At 35.1% G+C, this 23,225-nt stretch overlaps 1 protein-coding gene across 4 annotated transcripts in view; it reads right to left on the bottom strand.

Moving 5' to 3' along the window:
• PRDM15 (PR/SET domain 15) overlaps positions 1-23,225 on the bottom strand; it is a 171,578-nt gene that overhangs the window by 138,305 nt on the left and 10,048 nt on the right. For all 4 annotated transcript variants that reach the window (XM_072614748.1, XM_072614746.1, XM_072614747.1 and 1 more), the window contains exon 2: positions 1,222-1,267. In XM_072614748.1, the coding sequence (XP_072470849.1) occupies positions 1,222-1,258 (37 nt within the window). In that variant the 5' untranslated portion in view covers positions 1,259-1,267. The remainder of the gene's footprint in view (positions 1-1,221; positions 1,268-23,225) is intronic.

Below are 23,225 nucleotides of genomic sequence, written 5' to 3'. Positions count from 1 at the left end.
ACACTAAAAATATGTATACAGTCTTCCCCATTTAGCATGTGGGGCTATTTAAAGTTACTATGAGTTTCCTGTAGCTTCCCCACTTTAAAAAAAAAAAAGTACCTGGATTTTCAGAAAATATTTTTCCACATTAAAAAAAATCTATCATAATTTTACATTACCAATAAAATTCATCTCAGTATTCTTTTTTAAAATAATTTTTCTAATTACATGCAAAACCAAGCTTTAACATTCTTTTTAAAATATTTTTAATTCTAAATTCTTTCCCTCTCTCCCCACTCTCCTCTAAAGAGGCAAGCAATTTAATACAGGTTATACATGTGCAGTCATGTAAAACACATCCATGTCAGTCAAATTGTAAAAGAAAACACTGACAAAAAAAAACACAAGAAAAATAAAATAAAATTTTAAAAAACTAGGCTTTGATCTGAATTCAATTTTTTCTCTGGAGATAGCATTTTTCATCATAAGTCCTTCAGAAATGTCTTGAATCACTGTATTGCTAAGAATAACTAAGTCATCATTCACAGTTGATTATTGTACGTTGTTGTTACTGGGTACAATGTTCTCCTAGTTCTACTTACTTCATTTTGTATCAGTTCATGTAAGCCTTCCCAGGTTTTTCTGAAAGCATCCTGCTTGTCATTTCTTAACCAAAACAATATTCCATTGCAATCATATACCACAACTTGTTAAGCCATTCCCTGATTGATGGGCATCCCTTCAATTTCTAATTCTTTGCCACTACAAAAAGAGCTGCTATAAATATTTTTGTATATAGAGATTCTTTTTTTTTAAAGTTCTTTGTGATACAGACCTAGTAGGGCTACAGATGGATCAAAGACTATGCTGTTTATAGCCATAGGGCATAGTTCAAAATTGCTCTCCAGAATGGTTACATCAGTTCACAACTCCACCAACAGTGCACTGTGTTCCAATTTTCCCATATCCCCTTCAACACTTGTCATTTTCCTTTTCTGTCATATTAGCCAATCTGACAGATGTGAGGTGGTACCTCAAAGTTGTTTTAATTTGCATTTCTTTAATCAATAGTAATTTAAACCATTCTTTAATGATCATAGATAATTTTAATTTCTGAAAACTGCCTGTTCATATACTTTGACCATTTAGCAACTGGGGAATGAATGTTATTCTTATAAATTTGACTCAGTTCTCTATATATTTGAGTAATTTCAATATTCTTTCATGCTATACACTCACAAATAAACATAGTTTCATCACTGCCATCTTCAGCCATTTCTGAAACCTGTCAAAACAAAAAGGAAGGAATCAGTTAATACTGATGAAAACAGCATTTGGAAAGGCCCTTTGATGAGCCTGTGCAAATTAGAGTGCTTTAAGGTGTGTAAAGTACTTCTGGGGAGAAAATAGAAACTACAATCGTTCTGCAACATTTTGATGGGCTAACATCATTGACAGGCCAACCATCTGGTGACTTAATAATAATTCACAACTGCTACTAAAGAAGAAACATAAAAAACTATGCAAAGACAGTAAAAAGAGGAAGGTCTGATCTCCTGATGCTCACAACTATTTGTTTTCCTTGGATAAGTAACACCTGCAGTCTGGTCTAAATACCTCAACCCTACAGTTTTGTCTAAAGGGACTTCTTTCATAATTGTAAAAAAGTATTGGTGACCATCTTTTGCCCTTCAACAGGAAATGTCTTATTCTGATAACAAACCATCCTATCAGTATCATGGTAAATATTTCTCTAGAGGTTGCTCCCTCCCTGTCCCCCTTTTCTCCATCCATGCCTCTGCTGTAAAAAGTGTCATTTATCTATCCCGAGTTGCCAGAAAATGCTGTAGACTGTTTACTTTAAGTGGGTGTGGAAAGTTATAAAAACTAAATGTGAACTCTAGGAAGTTAAAGCAGCTGTCGGCAGTTGTCTTAGCATGCTAATAACAAGCTTTCTTTGCTTTTAGTTTGGCTTCCTCTTTGACCCACAGTCCTTCATTGGCCCTCCTCTTGGTACAGAGAATTCTCCAACATATTTTACAAATATTATTATCACAACAACCCTGGGAAATAGGTGCTAAGATTATCTGCATTTTATAGATGAAGCAGGCAAAGGCTGCATGCTGAGGCAAGACTCAAGACTTAGACCTTCCTGACTCCAGGTTCAGTGCTAACATAGGACTGGATTTTGTATACTCTCAACTCCTTTCCAAATAAACAAGGTTTTAGATATCACATGATCATTTAAAATAATTTATTTATTCATTTATCTACTCAAGTTCAACTTTTTGTGACCTCATTTGGGATTTTCTTGACAAAGTTTCTAGAGCGGTTTGCCATTTCCTTCTCTGGCTCATTTTACAGATGAGGAAAGGAGGCAAACAGGGTTAAGTGACTTGCCCAGGGTCACCCAGCTAGCAAGCGTCTGAGGCCAGATTTGAATTCAGTCTTTCTGATTCCAGGTCCAGCACTCTATCCACGGCACCCCCTAGCTGCCCCTATTTATTTTATAGGCTTTTATTATTTCTACCTCTGCCCCCTCAATTGAACAATTAAAAATTTTTAAACAAATATGGTCAAGCTACCAAAAGAAATGTCATGTGATTTTTGTTGTTGTTCATAGGATCAACTAGGTTTATGGTTTTTCTAATATTGAATGAGCCCTGCATTTCTGGTATAAATCCAGTTTGCTCACAGTACATGCCCTTGGTGAGATATTGCTGTCAACTCCCCAATATTTAAGTATTTGTATAAATATTTATTGGGGAAATTGGTCTCTAGTTTTGTTTATTTATTTTGACTCTTTCTGGATCAGGCATCAATGACATTTATGTCACAGAAGGAATTTGGAGGGATGATTTTTTTTATCATTTAAAAAATTTTTTCAACAATATTTTATTTTTCCCCAGTTACATGTAAAAACAATTTTTAACATTTTTTAAATAAAGTTCTGAATTTCAAATTCTATCCTTCGCTCCCTCCCCTCCCTCATCCCTGAAATAGTAAGCAATCTGATATAGGTTATATGTGTGCAACCAGGTAAAACATTCCCATATCAGTCATTTTGGCCAAGAAAGCATAAAGAAAGAAAAAACAGAGTAAATGTCAGTAAAAAATTTAGTAAATATAGAAATATAGTAAAAAAAAATAGAGAAAAATATAACAAACATTAATAAAAATATAGTAAGTATAGTAAAAAATAGTATGCATCAGTTTGTATTCAGGAAACATCAGTCCTGTCTCTGGAGATGGACAGCATTGTGATGAAAAGAAGTCCTTCAGGATTGTCTTGGATCATTGCATTACTGAGAATAGCTAAGTCAGTCACAGTTAGTCATCACATAATGTTGCTGTTACTGGGTCCAGTGTTTTCCTGGTTCTTCTCACTTCATTTTGTATCAGTTCATGTAAATCTTTTCAATTTTTTCTGAAATCCTCTTACTTGTTATTTCTTATAGCACAATAATTAATGTTCAATTACAATAATATGTGGTGATTTGTTCAGTCATTCCTCGCCTGATGGACATCCTCTTGATTTCCAAATCTTGGCTACCACAAGAGCTACTATAAATATTTTGTACAAATAGGTTCTTTTCCCTTTCTAAAAATCTCTTTAGGATAAAGACCTAGCAGTAATATTGCTGGGTCAAAGGGTAAGCATAATTTTATAGCGCTCCGGCCACAGTTCCAAATTATTTTGCCATCACTTGACAACTCTATCAACAGTGAATAACTGATCTAGTTTTCCCATATCCTCTACAACATTTATCATTTTCCTTATTTGTCATATTATTCCTGATAGGTGTGAGGTGGAACCTCAAAAGTTGTTATTAATTTGCATTTTTCTAATCAAATAATTTAGAATATTTTCATTTGACTACAGATAGCTTTGATTTCTTCATCTGAAAACTGTTCATATGCTTTGACCATGTATCAGTTTGGAAATGATTTGTATGCTTATAAACTTGACTCAGTTATGCATATATTTAAGAAATGAGACCTTTATCAGAGATACTTGCCTTAAAAATATTTTCCCATTTTTTCTGCTTTCCTTCTAATTTTTGTTGCATTGGTTTGGTTTGTGCAAAATAGTAAACATTACATAATCAAAGTTATCCATTTTACATCTCACAATGCTCTCTATATCTTGTTTGGTCCTAAAATCTTCCCTTATCCTTTCTGACAGGTAAACTATCCCTTGATCTCCTAATTTGCTTATGGTATTACACTTTCAGTGTACATCATGTACCTAGTTTGACGTTATCTTGGTATACAATGTGAGATGTTGGTCTATACCTAGTATCTGTCATACTGATTTCCAGTTTTCCAGTTTGTCAAATAATGAGTTTTTGTCCCCAAAACTTGAATCTTTGGGTTTACGAAACACTAAGGTACTATGGTCACTTAGTATTGTTTCATGTATACTTAATCTATGTCATGAATTCACCGCTCTATTTCTTAGCCAGTACCAAATTGTTTTAAAAATTATTGCTTTATGATACAATTTGAGATCTAGTACAACCAGACCACCTTCCTTAACCTTCTTTTCCACTGATTTCCTTGATATTCTTGACCTTTTGCTCTTCCAAATGAATTTTATTATTATTTTTTAACCTTTACAAAATAATTTTTTTGGTAGATCGACTGGTATGGTAAGTAGATTAAGTAGAATGGTCATTTTGATTACATTGCGTCAGTTTACCCATAAGCAATTAACATTTTTCCAATTATTTATTTGACTTTATTTGTATGAAAAGTATTTTGTAACTGTGCTCATTTGGCAGTTAGACTCCCAAGTACTTTTATCATGTCAACAGTTATTTTAAATGGAATTTCTCTTTCTGTTTCTCAGCAGTATATAGAAATGCTGATGATTCATACTTTATATTTTCTATCCTGCAACTATGTTAAAATTGTTAATTATTTTGAGTTGTTTTTAAGTTGATTTTTTAGGATTCTCTAAGTATACAATCATATTGTCTGCAAAAGGGTTATAGTTTTACTTCCTCATGGCCTATTCTAATTCATTCAATTTCTTTTTCTTCTCTTACTGCTACAATTTGTGTTTCCAGTACAATACCTAATAATAGTGATAATAATGGTCAACCTTGCATCACTCTTGATCTGACAGGGAAGGGTTCTAACTTAACACATTGCAGATAATACTTGTTGATGGTTTTAGAAAGACATTATCTATTTTAAGCTACATTTAATATCAGTACTGTATTTGTTTCCTTTTTGCAAATAGTATTTTATTTTTTCTAATCACATATAAAGATAGTTTTCAACAACATTCTTTTTTTCATAAGATTGAGTTTCAAATTTTTCTCCTTTGCTCTCTCCCTACCTCCCTCCCCAAAGACAGTAAGCAATCTGATATAGGTTATACATGTACAATAATATCAAACATATTTCCACATCAGTCATATTGTGAAAGAAGAATCAGAGCAAAAGGGGAAAAAAAACATGAGAAAGAATATAAATAAAACAAAAATGTGAAAACAGTATGCTTTGAGCTGCATTCAGACTCCATAGTTCTTTCTCTGAGTATGGATAGTATTTTCCATCATGAGTCTTTCAGAATTTTCTTGGATCATTGTATTGCTGAGAAGAGCTAAGTCTATCACAGCTGAACATCATATAATCTTGCTGTTAATGTATACAATGTTCTCCTGGTTCTGTTCACTTTACTCAAAATCAGTTCATGTCAGTCTTTCTGGATTTCTCTGAAACCATCCTACTCATCATTTTTTAGCTAAGCAATAACTTGTTTAGCCGTTCCCCAACTGATGTGCATTCTCTTAATTTCCAATTCTGTACCACCACAAAAAAAAGCTGCTACAAGTAATTTAGTATATGTGGGTCCTTTTCCCTTTTTAATGATCTCTTTGGGATACAGAATAGTGATATTGCTGGATCAAAAGGTATGCACAGTTTTATAGCCCTTTGGGCATAGTCCCAAATTTCAGGACTATATTTGTGTTATAAAAGGAATTTGGTAGGACTCCTTTAAGTATTTTTCCAAATAGTTTAAATAGTATTGGAATTGTTCTTCAAACTTTTGGTAGACACTATTAAGTCTATATTCCAAAGACAGCTGTACAAAAATATTTACAGCAGCTCTTTTTGTGGTAGCTAAGAACTGAAAATCAAGAAGATGCCCATCAGTTGGGGAATGGTTAAATAAGATATGGCATATGACTGTGATGGAATATTATTATACCATAAGAAATAACAAGCAAGATGATTTCAGAAAAACCTGGAAAGATTTATATGAACTGATGCAAAATGAAGTGAGAGAACCAGAAGAACATTTTACACAGTAACAGCAACACTGTACAATGAAGAACTATGAATGACTTAGCTATTCTTAGCAATACAATGATCGAAGACAACCCCAAAGAACTCATGATGAAGCATGCTATCCTATCCATTTCCAGAGAAAGAACTGATACTGTCTGAATACAGACTGAAGCATGCTATTTTTATTTTCTCTTTTTCATCATTTTTTTTCAGTTTTCTTATACAAAATGATGAATATGGAAATGTTTTACATGACTGTACATGTAGGAACCACATCAAATTGCTTACCATCTCATGGAGAGGGGTAAGGGGAGAAGGGAGAAATAGAATTTGGAATTCAAAACTTTTTTAAAAAAATATTTAAATTGTTTTAACATATAATTGAGGTAAAAATAAAATATTTTAAAATATTTGGGGTGGAGATGGAGCCAAGATGGTGGAGTAAAAGCAGGGACTTGCTTGAGCTCTCCCCTAAAACCTCCCAGATATCTGTAAAAAGTGACTCTAAACAAATTCTGGAGATGCAGAATCCATAGAATGACAGTGTGAAACAAATCTCCAGCTCAAGACAGCTTGGAAGGTCAACTGCAAGAATCAGAACAGAGTACAATCCAACATGGGCTGTGCTAGCACAGACGGAGCCTCAGCAGGCCTCAGAGGGACTTAAATCACTGGCAGCTGTGGCAGTTTCCAAACTTCTCAACCTCAAAACACCAAGGACAACTAGGAAGGTCAGTAGAAAAAACTGTCAGAACTGTAACATGGTCCAGCCACAATGTCAAGATGGCAGAGGGTGCGGAGGAGTTTGTGGTAGTTACAGAAGCAGTGGCAGTGGCTATTTCTAGAGCTCCAGGCCAACAGATTATGAGAGGATCAAGTGGCTGACAGCACACACCCTCAACCCTACTAGAAGCAGAGAACTACCTTGACAAAGAGCGCAAAAGTGAAGTAACTGGTTGGGGAAATAGCCAAAACAAAAAAAATCACACTATAGAATCTTACTTTGGTGACAAGGAAGATCGAAACATGCAACCAGAAGAAGACAACAAAGTCAAAGCTCCTCCATCCAAAGCCTCCAAGAAAAATATGAATTAGTCTCAGGACAAGGAAGAGCTCAAAAAGGATTTTGAAAATCAAGAGAAGTACAGGAAAAATCAGGAAGAAAAATAAGAGTGATGCAAGAAAATCATGAAAAATGAGTCAACGGCTTGCTAAAGGGGACCCAAGAAAATGCTGAAGAAAATAACACCTTAAAAAAGAGACTAACCCAAACAGGAAAAGAGGCCCAAAAAGCCAATGAGGAGAAGAATACCTTGAAAAGTACAACTGGCCAAATGGAAAAAGAGATCCAAAAATTCAGTGAAGAAAATAATTCCTTGAAAAAAGAATGGATCAGATGGAATCTAATGACTTTATGAGAGAAATCAAAAAATTATAAAACAAAACCAAAAGAATGAAAAGATAGAAGACAATGTGAAATCTCACTGGAAAAGCCACTGTCCTGGAAAACAGATCCAGGAAAGATAATTTAAAAATTATTGGACTACCTAAAAGCCATTATCAAAAAAAATGAGAATAGACATCATCTTTCAAGAAATTATCAAGGAAAACTGCCCTGGGATTCTAGAATCAGAGGGGGAAAAAATAGAAAGAATCTACCCAATCACCTCCTGTAAGAGATTCCAAAAAGAAAACTCCTAGGAATGTTGTAGCCAAATTCCAGAGTTCCCAGTTCATGGAGAAAATATTACAAGCAGCCAAAAAGAAACTATTCGAGTACTATGGAAATACAATCAGGAAACACAAGATCTAGTATCTTCTATAGTAAGATGTCAGAGGGCTTGGAAAATGATATTCTGGAGGTCAAAGGAGCTAGGATTAAAGCCAAGTTTCACCTGCCCAGCAAAACTGAGTTTAATACTTCAGGAAGAAAAAATGGACATTCAATGAAATAGAGGACTTTCAGGCATTCTTGCTGAAATGACCAAAGCTGAATAGAAAATCTGACTTTCAAATACAAGAATCAAGAAAGCATGAAAAGACAAACAGGAAAGACAAATCATAAGGGACTTATTAAAGTTGAACTGTTTACATTTCTACATGGAAAGATAATATTTGTAACCCTTGAGACTTTTCACAGGATTAGGGTAGTTGGATTATATATATAGACAGAGGACACAGGGTGAGCTGAATATGAAGGGACAACATCTCAAAAAATAAAATTAAGGGGTGAGAGAGGAATATATTGGGAGGAAAAAGGGAAAAATATAATGGGGTAAATTATCTCTCACATAAAGAGGAAAGAAAAAGGTTTTACAATGGAGGGGAAGAAAGGGGAGGTGAGAAAAGAGTGAACCTTACTCTCATCATATTTGGCTTACAGAGGGAATAACATGTACACTCAACTGGGTATGAAAATCTATCTTACCCTACAATAAAGTAGGGGGGAAGGGGATAAGGAAGGAGAATGATATAAGGGAAGGCAAATGGGAGGAGGGGGTAATTAGAAGTAAACACTTTTGAGGAGAGACAGAGTCAAAAGACAGAATAGAATGAATGGGGGGCAGGATAGGATGGACAGAAATATAGTTAGTCTTTCACAACAGGACTGTTATGAAAGTGTTTTGCATGACTACACATGTATAACCTATACTGAATTGCTTGCCTTTTCAATGGGGGTGGGGAGAAAGGGAGGAAGGGAGAGAAGTTAGATCTCAAAGTTTTAAAAACGAATGTTAAAAATTGTATTTACATGCATCTGGGAAATAAGACATACAAGCAATGGGGTATAGAAATCTATCTTGCCCTATAAGAAAATAGAGGGGAAGTGTATAAGAGAAGGGGGGCATGATTTGAAGGGAGGAGTGACTGGGGGAAGGGGTAATCAGAATGCACACTGTCTTGGGACGGGGGAAGAGGAAAGATGAGGAGGAAATTTGGAACTCAAAATCTTGTGGAAGTCAATATTGAAAACTAAAAAATAAATTAATAAAAAAAGAGAAAAAGTAAAATCAAAATATTTGGCAAAATCCACCTGGGGTCAGAGAATTTTTTCTTAGGGAGCTCATTTATGGCTCGTTCATTTTCTTTTTCTAAGATAGTATTATTTAAGTATTTTATTTAATTTTTCTCTTAATCTGAGTAATTTATATTTTTGTTAAATATTTATTCATTTTACTTAGGTTGTTAGATTTTTTTTAGCATATAATTAGGCCAAATAGTTCCTTATAATTGCTTTAACTTTCTCTTCATTGATGGTGAATCCAGTCTTTTCATTTCTGTTACTGGTAATCTGCCACAATGGTTTTGAAATTCAAGACCTGATAATATGAATTATCTCTTCCCCACTAATAGGAAACTGACTATTTATTAGCTAATTCTAATTCTCTCCCGCCCTCCCAAAAAGAGTAATCTGGTAACTGACAAATACTGAAGTTCAAAAAAAATTAAAACAATCATATTCTTTTAAGTTGACAAATAGAATACACTAAAAGAAAGGATAGCGCTTCTTTGTGGTTAAAGAAATGGCTGAAGCATTTCTGCAGATATATAAACTCAGAAATGCTTAGAAATATGATGTCACAACCTTGCCCTTCAAGTATTATAGATAGAACATTTACCTTTTTCCTAAGTAAAGTTCTAAATTCACTCAGTCCATCTGCACATGTATGCAGAAAGAAAAATATGAATGCTTTTGAAAACAGAAGAATATGGAACTTACTGGTTGTAGACCTGTTATTGTTCAAAATGAAACAAAGGTGGCAAGGATCACTGACCAGAGAGGCTAGAACAAGCCAAGTTTAATATGATAAAATTTAATTGGGATGTAAAGTCCTATACTTTCTTTAAAAAATCAATAGTGCAAGTATATAATTCAGGAGTTATGTGTAATAAGTTTTATTTTATTTTTTTCATTTTTTATGAACAATTTTTAAAAATTTTTGTATTTTCAGTGTTCTACAATCATTACCATATAACTTAGATTTTTTTCCCCTCCCTCTCCTTCCTTCCCCGCTCCATTCCCCCCTCCCTCCCCAAGATGGCATACAATTTTATATAGGTTATGTGTAGTAAGTTTTAGTGGAATGCAAGCTCAATATGAGTTAACAGTGTGATACAGTTGACACAGTTAAATTAATCTTTTTTTGCTGTTGTTTGGTTGTTTCAGTTGCATTCAATTCCATTTGGAGTTCTTTTGACAAAGATACTGGAATAACTTACAAAATTTGAACTCAGGAAGATGAGCCTTCTTGACTCAAGGCCTGACTTTCTATCCACTGCACCACCTAGCTGCCAAATCATTCTTAGTTTGCAATAAATAAAAATGCACTATCCAAAATGAAAGGGATAAATGTCCAACTCCACTCACAAAATCACAGAAACTAAGAGTTTTAACAAAGTTATTTAGACTCATGAGTATATGAAAGAATGGATAGCTATTACATTACATACTCATAAAGCGACCACTCAGCCTCTGTTTGAAGACCTCCAAGGAGGGCAAACCCACCAACTCTTGAGGTACTTTCTACTTTTATATATCTATTTTTATAAGTCTGCCCTGCCATCAAGCCTCAATTTTACTCTTTCAACCTTCTTACTATTTCTCCTAGTTCTTCCCTCTGCAACCAGTCAGTAAGTCAGCAAGAATTTATTAAGTGCCTACTATGCACGAGGGACTCTGCCAAATACTGAGGATGATTAGGACAAAAAAACCCCATTAAAACCAGTGTCCTTTCTCAAGAAGCTCACAGTCTAATGGGGGAGAGAATTTGCAAACAACTATCTACAAAAAAGGTAAAGATAGGATAAATTGTAGGTCACCCATAGAGTGAAGTCACTTACCTAAGACTGGGAATGTCTGAAAGTAATTTGGCAAATGAAAAATTCAATTTCACATTCATAATGTATAATATTTGGCCAGTTAGGTGGTACAGTGGATAGAGCACTGGGCTTGGAAATTGGCAAGACATCTCCATGAGTTCAAATCCAACCTCAGACACTTACTAGCTGTTTGACCAGGACAAGTTGCTTAATCCTGTTTGCCTCAGTTTCCTCATCTGTAAAATGAGTTGGCAAAGGACATGGTAAACCACTTCAGTATCCTTGCCAAGAAAACCTCAAATTGGGTCACAAAGAATCAGACATGACTGAAACAACTGAACAACAAAACTGCACATCAAAGCAAGAAGAGCTCTCTCTACCATCATAAGTTAATTCTATTATTGAACTCAAGCGATATGTTACAATGGCTTTAAAATTCAGGAGGTGAGAGTATGAATTAAGGGGGTTTCTGTGCATGGTAGGTACATAATAGATTCTTATTAACTTACTAGCTAGAATTAAGGGGGTAAGTCTTTCTGTAAAAGGTTGGTTTTTGCCGGAGACCTTAAAAGAAAATAGAGGGGTAAAGAGACAGAGATAAAGGAGAAAATTTCATGCATAGGGGACAGCCAGTGAAAATGCACAAAATCAGGGGATGGAGTATTTTGTGCAAAGAACATTAAAGCTAGTGTCACTGGACTGAAGAGTACTTGGTAGGGAACAAAGTATAAGAATAATAAGTAGGAGGGTATTGGGTTATGAAGAGTTCAGTGTTTTATATTTGATTGTATAAGTGACAGGGAGTCACTAGAGATATAATAAGTGGGGGCGAGGATGGTCAGACACTGACTGGTCCAGTGATAACCCGTTTCCCTTAGATTCCTTAACAGTAAAAGAGGAGTAATAATAGCACCTGCCTCATAGGGTTGTTGTTGTTGGGAATAAATGAGATAATATTCATAACGTGCTTTGCAGTGCCTGGCATACAGCAGGCACCATATAAATGCTTATTCCTTTCCCCTTCAAACCACTTTGATAGATGAATGGAAAATGGAATGGAGAGACACTTGAGGCAAGGAGACCAACCAGCAGGCTGCTCCAGCAGTACAGGCATGAGGTCCTGAGGGCCTGCAGCAGGACTGTGACAGTGCCAAAGAGAGAAAGCCATGTTACAAAGGAAGAACATGACTTGGCAACAGATTGGATATGGGGGTTAAGGAAGAGTGAAAAGCTGAGGATGATAGGCTAGGTTGAGAATCTGGACACTGAGAAAATAGTGGTGCCCTCAACAGGAATATACAAGTTAGGATAAGGGAAAGGTTTTGCAGAAAAGATAATGAGTGCAGTTTTGGACATGATTTTATTAGAAGTAGGCCTAATACCAGCAAGCGCTCTCTTACTTCAGATTTTACGAGGCACTCACAAATCATTGTAGAGTTAACCAAAGGAAGTTTATTTTGCCCTAATATGGTAAGTATATACAACAGTGATATAATGGCACTTAGCTTCTCTAATGGCACTTAGACTCTTCCTAGTCTCTATAAGGTAAGAAATTGTCTTCACAAATACACCAAGTCAGAGGGGCTCCAACTGCATGTGGGTGGCACTTTTAAAGCCCTTAAGTGACAGGGAAACATGGGACAATCAGGTCCTGAGACCACTTTGTCTCCTTTTAGGGAAAAACCATTCTCTGCTACAGTTAAATCAAAACAAAGATGAAGATCAAGGGAACTGATTAGGGAGATGTACAAGGAATGCCTTGCCTCAGTGAAAGCCCAGCTGAGATTATGTAACTGGAATTTGTAGCGGACCCAGGCTGCAGTTTCATGATTTTCTCTGGCTTTGTTTAGCATCACATAAATAGAAATGAAGGGCAAAACAGAACAAGTCTGATCCCTGTGTCGAATGGCAAGCTATTACGTCCTCTCTGACTTTTCTTTTCTCCAGGCTAAACATGTCCAGTTCCTTCACATGAACTTCATCTGGCATGAGCTCAAAGCCCCTCACCATTCCAGTTGTCCTAGTCTGTAAAAATCTCTAGCTTATCAATGGCCTTCTTAAATAAATAGTACCCCAAATTGATAAAATACTCTTGATGAGTTCTGACAAGGATGGAATACAGTGAGCTTATTATCCACGTATTCCTGGAAGCTAGGCCCCTCTTAAGGCAGCTCAAGAATGTATTTGGTTGTCACATCATATTGCTGTCTCATATTGACCTTGGAGTAGAAAAAACCCAGATCCTTCTTTTTAAAACAACTGCAGGCTTTCCATACCTCCTATATCTTATATGTGAGGAGTTGATTTTCTTATATCTAAGTATAAGACTGGACATTTATCCTTTGAATTCTATCTTATTAGATTCAGCCCTAATCTCAAGGCTATCAAAATACCTTTGGATTCTGACTGCTGTCTAGCGTGGGGGCTGTAATCTGTACCTTTAATGAATATACCATCTATTTGTTGTTGTTCAGTCATTTCAATTGTGTCCACTCTGTGTGACACTATTTGGGGTTTTCTTAACAAAGATACTTGAATGGTTTGCCATTTTCTGCATACCTCATCCTTCTCAATTCTATAAAATGTGGTAAAAATTGAATTTATTCAGTCAGAGAAGAAATAAATGGGAACTATGGAAGGAACTGGCCTAACCAGGCCAGTATGATGGTCACCATGGTATCATTTTAAATGGTGCAGAAAATACTACAGAAAGGACAGAGGAAAGCATGGACAGGCAGGACAGCTTGGAAAGCTACAGGGCAAGAGTATATACTTGAAAAGCAATGTACTTAATGGAGACCTGCGGTTTCATGTACAAATTTCATTTCTGTCCTACTATATATGTAGAAATGATGTTAAATTCATAATAAAGAAATAGGAGAGGAAAAGGGGAAGAGAAAGGAAAAAGTATAAGATAATATAAAGGAAAATATACAAATAAAAAGCACAACTGTGAACAAGAATGGGATTAATTCAACCATAAAAGAGAAGAGAACAGCAGAATGGATGAAAAAGAATGGCAACAATGTTGTTTACAAGGAAGACTTCAAACAGATTCACTCAGAATTAAACTAAGTGACCAGAGAAGAATCTATTACGCTTCAGAAGAACTTGATAAAGAAGGGGCAGCAATCATGAAAAGGCAAAAATAAAAACAGACTCAATTATCTCTTTTAGTTAAATGGAGAAATTATGTTTAAAGTCACAAGCCACAGTGACTCAATATTAATTCTTAATAGAGTATCCCAAAAGTCTTACTGCAACTCTAAGCTTTAGTAGTTTAGAATTGCACAATGACTTTCACAAAACACCCTGTATACATGTGTGCCCTGAATGGCATGGCACAGGGGATCTCAATGTACCCTCTAAGATCTAGAATAATCCAACCAAAAGACTACAAGAAAGAAGCTGATGAGCTTTATAGAATTTTAGACAAATTAGCTATTTTAGATTTCAATTATTCATTGGGAATAAAAAGGAATACATATATTTCTTAGCTATGTATGGAATTTTCATCAAAAAGAAGTAACTATCTGTGAAGTAACAGACACTTCACAAACAATTAAAAACAAATATTAAACATGTTTTTTTACCAACAAAAACACAGGAACAATTATATTCAAAAAGGGCCTTCAAGTAACTAAGATGTAATTTGGGACAAAATAACCTTAAAGAATAGGCAAAACAAAGGATAAATCATAAAAATAATAGAGAATTTCATGAAAAAATGAGACAACATACAAAAAACCACGAAAGCAGGCCAACAAATCTTAAGAAAGTACTTTTCTTGAAATGCTGTCATCAAGAGAAAAGAAGAAACAACAGATCAACCAACTGGGAATGCCACTAAAAGAAGAGTAGACAACTTACAAACTAAAAAGTATCAAACACCAAAGCAGAAATACTAAAAATCATAACAAATGAATAACAGAAATTATTAAAAAGTATTTTGCTCAAATATGCCAACAAAAATGACAATTAAAATTACATACATGAATATTTTTTAAATACCCGGATGAATACCAGAGCTAGAGGATTTAAACAACCCAATCTCAGAAAAAGAAACTGTAGTACACAAACTATAAACAAACTCCCAAAGGGAAAAACAAAACAATAATAAAATAAACAAGGATAAGATGAATCTACAAGTGAATTCGACACTGAGACATTCAAAGAACAATTACAAATGGTCCATAAACTGCTAGAACAAACAAGAAAGAAGAAGACCTTTCCAAATTCCCTCTATGACTCAAGAGCCAACGAACCAGGGGAACGTAAATTCGAGAAAGAAAACTATCTACCAATATTCCTAAGGCATATGAATGCAAAATTTTTAAATATATTATTAATGGAAAGGCTACAGCATCAAGCTTGTACACTATGACGAGGTAAAACTTCTGCCAGGAATGCAAGGTTGGTTCAATATTAGGAAAACCCTCAACATAAGACATCATCTTGTTAGCAACTCAATATTATAACGACAAATACAGAAAAAACTTTTGACAAAAATGACACCCACTCCTGCCAAAAACACTAAAAAATAAATGTATATTTCCTTAAAATGGCAAGCTGTAGTTATCCCAAAAGAAGAGCTAGCAATAAATGGAATGGAAATAAGTTTGAAGTTATTCCAGCAAGATCTGGGGTAAAGATGTCTATTATCACTATTATAAATTGAAATAATTCTAGAAAAGCTAGCAATAGCAATTAGAGAAGAAAAATAAGCTGAAGGATTGAGCAAAAGCAAAGAGTACAGAGAATTATGGCTTGTAGATGTTATAAAAGGAGAGGGAACACTAGAGGGCCAATTAAATGATTAATTAAAACTATTAATAAGTCAGCAAAGTAGTAGAGCATAAAATACAAGCACACAAAGCACTAGCCTTTCTAAAAGCTGAAGGAAAGTAATAGAAAAAGAATTAATAATGTATAAGATACATTATACAATATAAGATAAGATAATAATGTATAAGATTAGATGTGCAGAGGCACATCTAACAACTATGAATATAATTACAAAAATATTTTACAGAAAGACAGAAAACAGGTAAAAATATTATTATAATTGTCAGAATTATTATAAAAATAATATTAAGATCATGTTCAAGCTGTGCTAATACAATAAAAATTACAATGCTACCTAAATGAATTGACTTATTCAGTTCCATGGCAATCAATTTAGCAAAGGCCTACTTTAAAAAGTGAGAAAACAATGACAAAATTGATCTGGAGGATAAAAAGGGAAGATTCTCCAGAAATAATGGAAAAAGGAGGAAAGGAAAGTGGTTTTGCAGCAGCCAGTTACAAACTCTGCTATAAAATAGTACTCCTCAAAATGATTTGGCAATGGTTAAAAAATGGCAAAGTAAATCAGGAATGGATTAAGTATGCAACATACAGAAGTAAAGAGTAACATAGTGTTTGATAAAGTCAATGGTAAAAACTATTGGCATAGGGACTCACTAACGGACGTAAACTTCTGGAAAAGGCAGAAAGCAAAATGCAAGAAATTAGACTTAGACCAAAATTTCAAACTAGATACCACAATAATCTCTAAACTAATATGTGACCTAGACAAAAGGTCACATAATTTTAAAAACTGGAAGAATAAGAAGATAACTGAAACAATTGCAAATTATTAACAGCCAATGTGGTTTTTATATATATAAAAAAAAGATGTTCCAAATCACTAATAATAAAAGAAATGCCAATCAGTACAACCTCTTGGTGTGAGGTATCATCTCACATCAAGTAAACTGACAAAGGGAACAAAACATTTCCCACGGTGCTGGGTTTGTAGAACGATAAACCTTAATGCTGATGGAGTTATGAATTGTTACAATTCAGGAAAGCAACGTCCTTACTCTTTGACCTTGAGATTTCATTGCTAGGTACATGCTTCTACGCGGCCAGTGACAAAAAAAAAGCACCATTTGCACCAAAATATTTATAGTAGCACTTTCCCACATATTTATAGTAGTACTAAAATAACACAAAAGCCTTTCGTACTTGTTTTAAATATGTAAGACCAAAATTTTTCTGTTAGCAAAGAAGTGAAATAAAAAAGATGCCCATTGATTGATTGAAGAATGTCTAAATAAATTGGTATACTAACAAAATGGAGGATTACTGTGTGCTACAAAAAAAAATTAGCAACACAGAAAAGCATGGAAAGATATCTAATAGAAAGCGAAATAAGCAGACAGGAAAACAGTAAATACAACGAGTACAATAATGTAAAGGTTAAGAACAGCAAAACACAAAACAACAAAATCAGCACAATAAGACAATAACGACCGAATGTTGTGAAATTATAATCATGGAAAAAAGAATACAACGTTAGACCTTTTTCAGGAAAGGATTCATTTTGCTGGCTCTTTTCCTCTTTGGTGTAAGGGCTGGCTCTCTTGAAGGGATGGAAGAGGGATAGAAGGAAAACAGATGATATAAAAACTTAAAGATATAGCCATCTTTATTTTGGGGGGAAAGTTCCATCTGCTAGTAATATAGAGAAGAGCACGTGCTAATAGGAGAGATGGAGGAAAAGGAACTTGTAGCTGTCAGTGAATGGGGGCAGTAACAGCTGTGGTTTCTGTGAATTCTGAAACAAATCTTATCTATTGCCCTAACCTTGGAAAAAAAACATCATAAACATGGGGTGGGAGAAGGAAAAGAGAAAAATTCATAGAATTAAAAATTGGAAGAAAAACAGATCAGATATCTTTCAGAGTCATAGCTAAGTGGTGAATTCTTCACCAAACAAAGGATTAAAGTGATCATTAAAGATGTGGTTGCTAGTTAGATTCTAAGCTCCTCAAGGGCAGAGGCTATCCTCAGATTCTTTTGTGTTCCAGGCACTTAATAATGTTTACTGACTGACTCAGGGTCAGAGAGACCTAACACATTGGCTGTGTGACCCCAGGACAGTCACTTTACTTCCTATTTTAAATAATTCTCTCAAATGACAAACTACAAGCAGATGTTGACCTACAGTGGTAGTGGTAGTTCCTCACTAGGAGCTCCCTAAACCAATGAACTCATCAGCCCAGCGTACATCCCTGTCTTTATTTGTTCAACCCAATGGGCTTGCTCATCAGGAAATTCTTGAATCTTGACTGTCATCTATCCTAGCTTTGAATCATCAACAAGTCTGATAAGCATACAATTTGACCCTTTATTATCCAAATCGGTGATTTAAAATCACGTAGAGGAGGTGGAGTAAAGATGGCAGTGTTAGAGGAAGCAACTGTGCCTAGTTTTGAACTATTCTTTGTCTACAAAAATCCAGAAATAACGTATCACTCAAAATTCTCATGGGCACACCAAGAAAAAAAATCACGAATTCTTTTTCCAGACCAGGAAGACAGAGTGGTGTGTGAACACTAAGAGAGGATGTAGACTGAAGCACGTGCCCCCCAAAATATTCTAGCATGGTCCTAATCTAAGCTCTGGAAATCCTTGACCAGTGTTTGGGTCTGTTGGTTTGTACTTGTGTTGCAGCAGATTAAGTCCCTCCTAGCCCGCTAGGAGGTGCTGCAGGTTTGGAAGTGACTGAACTGACAGCTACCTCTGCAAGTTAAAATGCTGAACTTAAGGCTGGAATTGGGTCATTGCTCCGCTCATACTCCTGTGATGGGAACCATGTAGGTATCTTTACACAGTTTAGTACCTATGCTTGCAACTGTGCCTCTCTGCCCTGGATGGGGCTGCCAGACTGCAGCTGTTCCTGCACCCGCCGCCTTTCAGGACCCCTGGACTCACTGTCTATCTCAGTGTCTTGTCTCAGTCCTCTTTCCATCCTTTGACCAATACTGGGTTTTTTGAGAGAAAGAAAAACAATGAAATAAATAAGCTACTAGCTAATTTGATTATTTTTAAACAGAGAAGATCAAATTACCAATATCAAGAATGAAAAAGTTGAATTCACAACTAATTGATGAAGAAATAAAAGCAATTAGGAGTTATTGCATCCAACTACATGTTCATAAAACTGACCATTTAAATTAAATGGATGAATATTTACCAAAATATAAATCGCCCAGTCTGACAGAACAATAAATAGAATATTTAAATAATCTGATATAAAAAATATTCATTGACTATGTACAGCTGCCAATCACCATGCAGAAATAGTTATCTGCAGATTTTTATTTACACTTGGAACATAGGCTCATCTGTATGAAAAGTCAGAGAGACCAGAGCATCAGCTTCAGCAATCTTATCTGGAATGTGAATATATAAGCAGTATAGAAAAATGGAATTTTACAGAAAGTAGGAAGGGAAGACAAGCATATACATATCTGGTAATAAAAAAAAGGAGAAAATATGAACATCGCCAGCTGGCCAAATGAGAAGCTGTGGCTTTCCCAGTCTTGAATTTGCAGGTGTTCTGACTTTTAAGCTTCCAGAACACTCTCTGGGACCTCAAAATAGAGACTGGAGCATTGTCTCCTTCTTCTCATCGTGCTGGCAAGAAATCTGAGCTTCTTTCCCATCACAATTTTCTCTTATCACGGTGGCAGCAAGAGGCCTCAACCAGAAATTCTCTTGCCACAAACCCAATTTTAGAAAAAGAAACCGAACAAGCCATAAATGAAATCATTAAACTCCCAAAGAAAAAAACTCCAGCATCAGATGGATTTTCAAGCAAATTCTACCAAAATTTTAAGGAACAATTAATCCCAATACTACATTAACTGTTAAAAAAAAACATAAGCAAAGGGGCAGTTAGTTGGCGGTAGCAGGCAGAGAACACCAGCCAGAACTACCAGTCAGAACCAGAACTACCAGCCAGGAGGACCTGAGTCCAAACCCAGTTTCAGATACTAATTAGCTATGTGATGCTGGGCAAATCATTTGAACCTCACTGTCTCCCCTGACCCCAAAAGGCCAAGATCAACTCCTTTTATCACACAAATACAGTCTCGACACGTGATAAATCAGGGAGAATCAGAACAGAGAAGATTATGGAGCAATTTGCCTAATGGATACGGAAATAAAAATTTTAAATAAAATACTAGCACGAAGATTACAGCAATATGTCACAAAGACCATAAACTATAATCTGGCTGGAATTATACCAGGAATGCAGAAGGCTAGTTCAATATTAAAAAAAAACTATAAATCTAACGGCCATAAACAACAACAAAAATCATGTGATTATTTTAATAGGAGCAGTTAAAAATACTGGAAAGCACAAGAATAAATGGGAGTTCTTAAAACAATGTGTAGTATAGTCCTTCCTGACTCTTCATGACCCCCTTTGGGGTTTTCTTGGCAGAGATACCAGAATGGTTTATCATTGCCTTCTCCAGCTCATTTTACAGATGAGGAAACAGAGGCAAACAGGGTTAAGTGACCAGCTCAGGATCACACAGCTAGTAAGTGTCTAAGGTTACATTTGAATTTAGGAAGATGACTTCAGGCCCAGCATTCTATCCATTGTGCTGCCTAGCTCCCCTAAGTCCATGCCTGGACTGTTGCAATAGCCTGCTGGTACATCTACTTTATTTAGCAAAAATAAAAAAAAAAAAAAAAAAAAGGAAAATTACAGACATTGGAGGGCTGTTGATAAAATAGGCAATTTAGTGCACCATTGGTGTTTACACACACACACACACACACACAAAACTATGTGTATATATATATACATACATATACATACACACATATATAATATAGTTTGTAATAGTTTGTAATTCTTTTAAGAATTACAGTCATGTTAGTATAATACATATTCAATCTTATGTTCATATTCTTTGATTACTTTTCTATTGGGGAATAGCCTTCAGCAAACACATATACATATGTGTGTATACAAAAACACACACACCAATCTATTCTGTGTATATGTAACATGTTTATATTCTGACAATCATATTGTGCATGTACATATATATGTATATATATACATATATGCGTGTGTGTGTATGCATCCAACAGAAAAGTAGTCAAAAGATATGAACAGTTCTTAAAAGAAGAATTGCAAACTCCTACCAACCATATGAAAGAATACTCACAAGAGAAGCTCAAATCAAAATAACCCTGAAGTCTCATCTTAACAAAGATGACAAAGAGGAAATAAGCCTACTAGCATATTAACGAAGAAGCTGTTAATCAGCAACCATTTTCAAATTTGGAATTACACAAATAAAGTCCATAACTCAGAAAGTCTGTACTTTGTATACCTAGCACACCTGAAGAAACCACATATACCAAAATATTTATAGGGGCACTTTTTTGACAGCAAAGCATTGGGAAAAAAAAAAGATGCCCATCCATTGAGAAATAACTAAACAAATTGTGGCACACGTATGTAATGAATATTAGTGTGCTGTAAAAAATGAAAAAAAGCAATGAATACAGAGAATACTGCAGAGTGAAGTACACAAAGCCAACAAAATATATAATTTCAACACTATAAGTGGAAAGAACTACAAAAAAGGCAAATTTCATAATATTATAAAGAACTACATGGCTCAAAAGAAGAGGTGTAAGAAGATACTCCCATCCTACCAGTTTGCATGGTCCACAAGTACATTACACTGCATTTTCCCCAGAGTTTTTCAATGCGTTGATCAGTTACGGCGATTTTTTTTCCTCTTCTAAACCCTTTACATGTACGTATTCTATTCTTCTCTCCAAAACCCACCCCACCTCAATTAGGTTATAAGCTCTTTGGGGGCTATGTCATCTTTGTATCCATGTTAAGGTAGGCCCAAATGTTTAATTTGAGGTTGAATGGGAGAGTTGATCAAGAATCAGGAAAGGATTCATCTAGGCTACTGAGCTGGGGCTTGAAAAATGATTAGCATTTCAACAAGTGAAGATATTTCAGTCATGATGGATAACAGAATGTGTACATGTATAAAGACAGATGGTAGAACGGGGAAAATATTCTCATTTGTATAGAGTATTGGGTTTCTGGAAAATAACCATACTCAAAGTTTAGCAGAAGAGGTTAAAGCTATTGGTTGAAATTACATTGGAGGAGTTTAATTATGTCACTCCTATCCCTTATTACCATACAGAAGGAAGATTAAGCCTTCAAGTATTTATTTGTTTACAATTCATGTGTTAGCTAGTTCAAAAATTTTAACAGAACGTGAGTCAAGTGCAGGAAGAGAGATTCCAAAAGACTCAAATAAAAATTAATTTTTCATATTCTTATACACATATCAATGCCATTTCTTCTAGTCAACACAAGTATGGCTGAATTTGCTCAAGAATTACTACTCATGGCCCTGCCAACAATGTATTGTGACTTCAGCTTAGACATATTAATTTCATTACGCTTCAAAGTTTCCACACCATGAAAGAATTTACTGTTTCCTTAACTGTGTCTTCCTTTTCCTTAATATTAACCTTACTCAGGAGTTCCATAAATTTTGAAGAGACTCCAACTAACCAATACTGTTTTAGCAAAGAAATCTTGTAAAAAGATAGTTGTTACCAAAACCCCCCAAAAAAAATTGTTTCAGAAAACTGCTTTATTAAATAGGGTATGGTTTGGTGCCCACAAGAAAATGTGAATTCACATTAAGTAAAAGAAAGTCATTTTCTTAACTAGGTATTAGGTATGGCTTTTGTTGGCTCTTATTTTCCTGTGAGATTGTTATGTGTGAGTTGGCAGAACAGGCAAGCATTTTTTTAACTTCCCATAAAATATTATATTTGTAGAGATGTCAAGGAGCCTCTTTATTTTTGGAAATAAAGTTGAGAATGTTGGTATGTGTAATCAAGATATTGGCTAACCACTATATTGCTCTTACTTAGTGAGCCACCTTTAAAACACTTCCACTCCCTAGGGGGTTTATACTTATTATAAATAAAAAAAAAAAGGAAAATACACACACATCTGTTACTAACAACCAGTGAAGGACCACTCTCCCTTTGGTGGTTTTTATCCATTTTCATGGGGTTCAACTGTCTATTAATCATCTATTCAGATGATTTCCAAAGTATTCAGTCCACATTTCTCCTGACCTACAGGACCAGCTGTCTCCTGGACATCTCTACCGGAGTGTTGTCTAGGCAATTCAAACTTAACATATCTATAATGGAATTCATTATTTCCCCCTCTGAAACCCCTTAACACCTTGATTTCTAGAACCATTATG

The sequence above is a fragment of the Notamacropus eugenii genome, chromosome 5 (assembly GCF_028372415.1).
Source record: "Notamacropus eugenii isolate mMacEug1 chromosome 5, mMacEug1.pri_v2, whole genome shotgun sequence".
Lineage (NCBI taxonomy): Eukaryota > Metazoa > Chordata > Mammalia > Diprotodontia > Macropodidae > Notamacropus > Notamacropus eugenii.
Note: the sequence above shows the minus strand (reverse complement) of the source record. Positions and strands in the feature narration are given on the sequence as shown.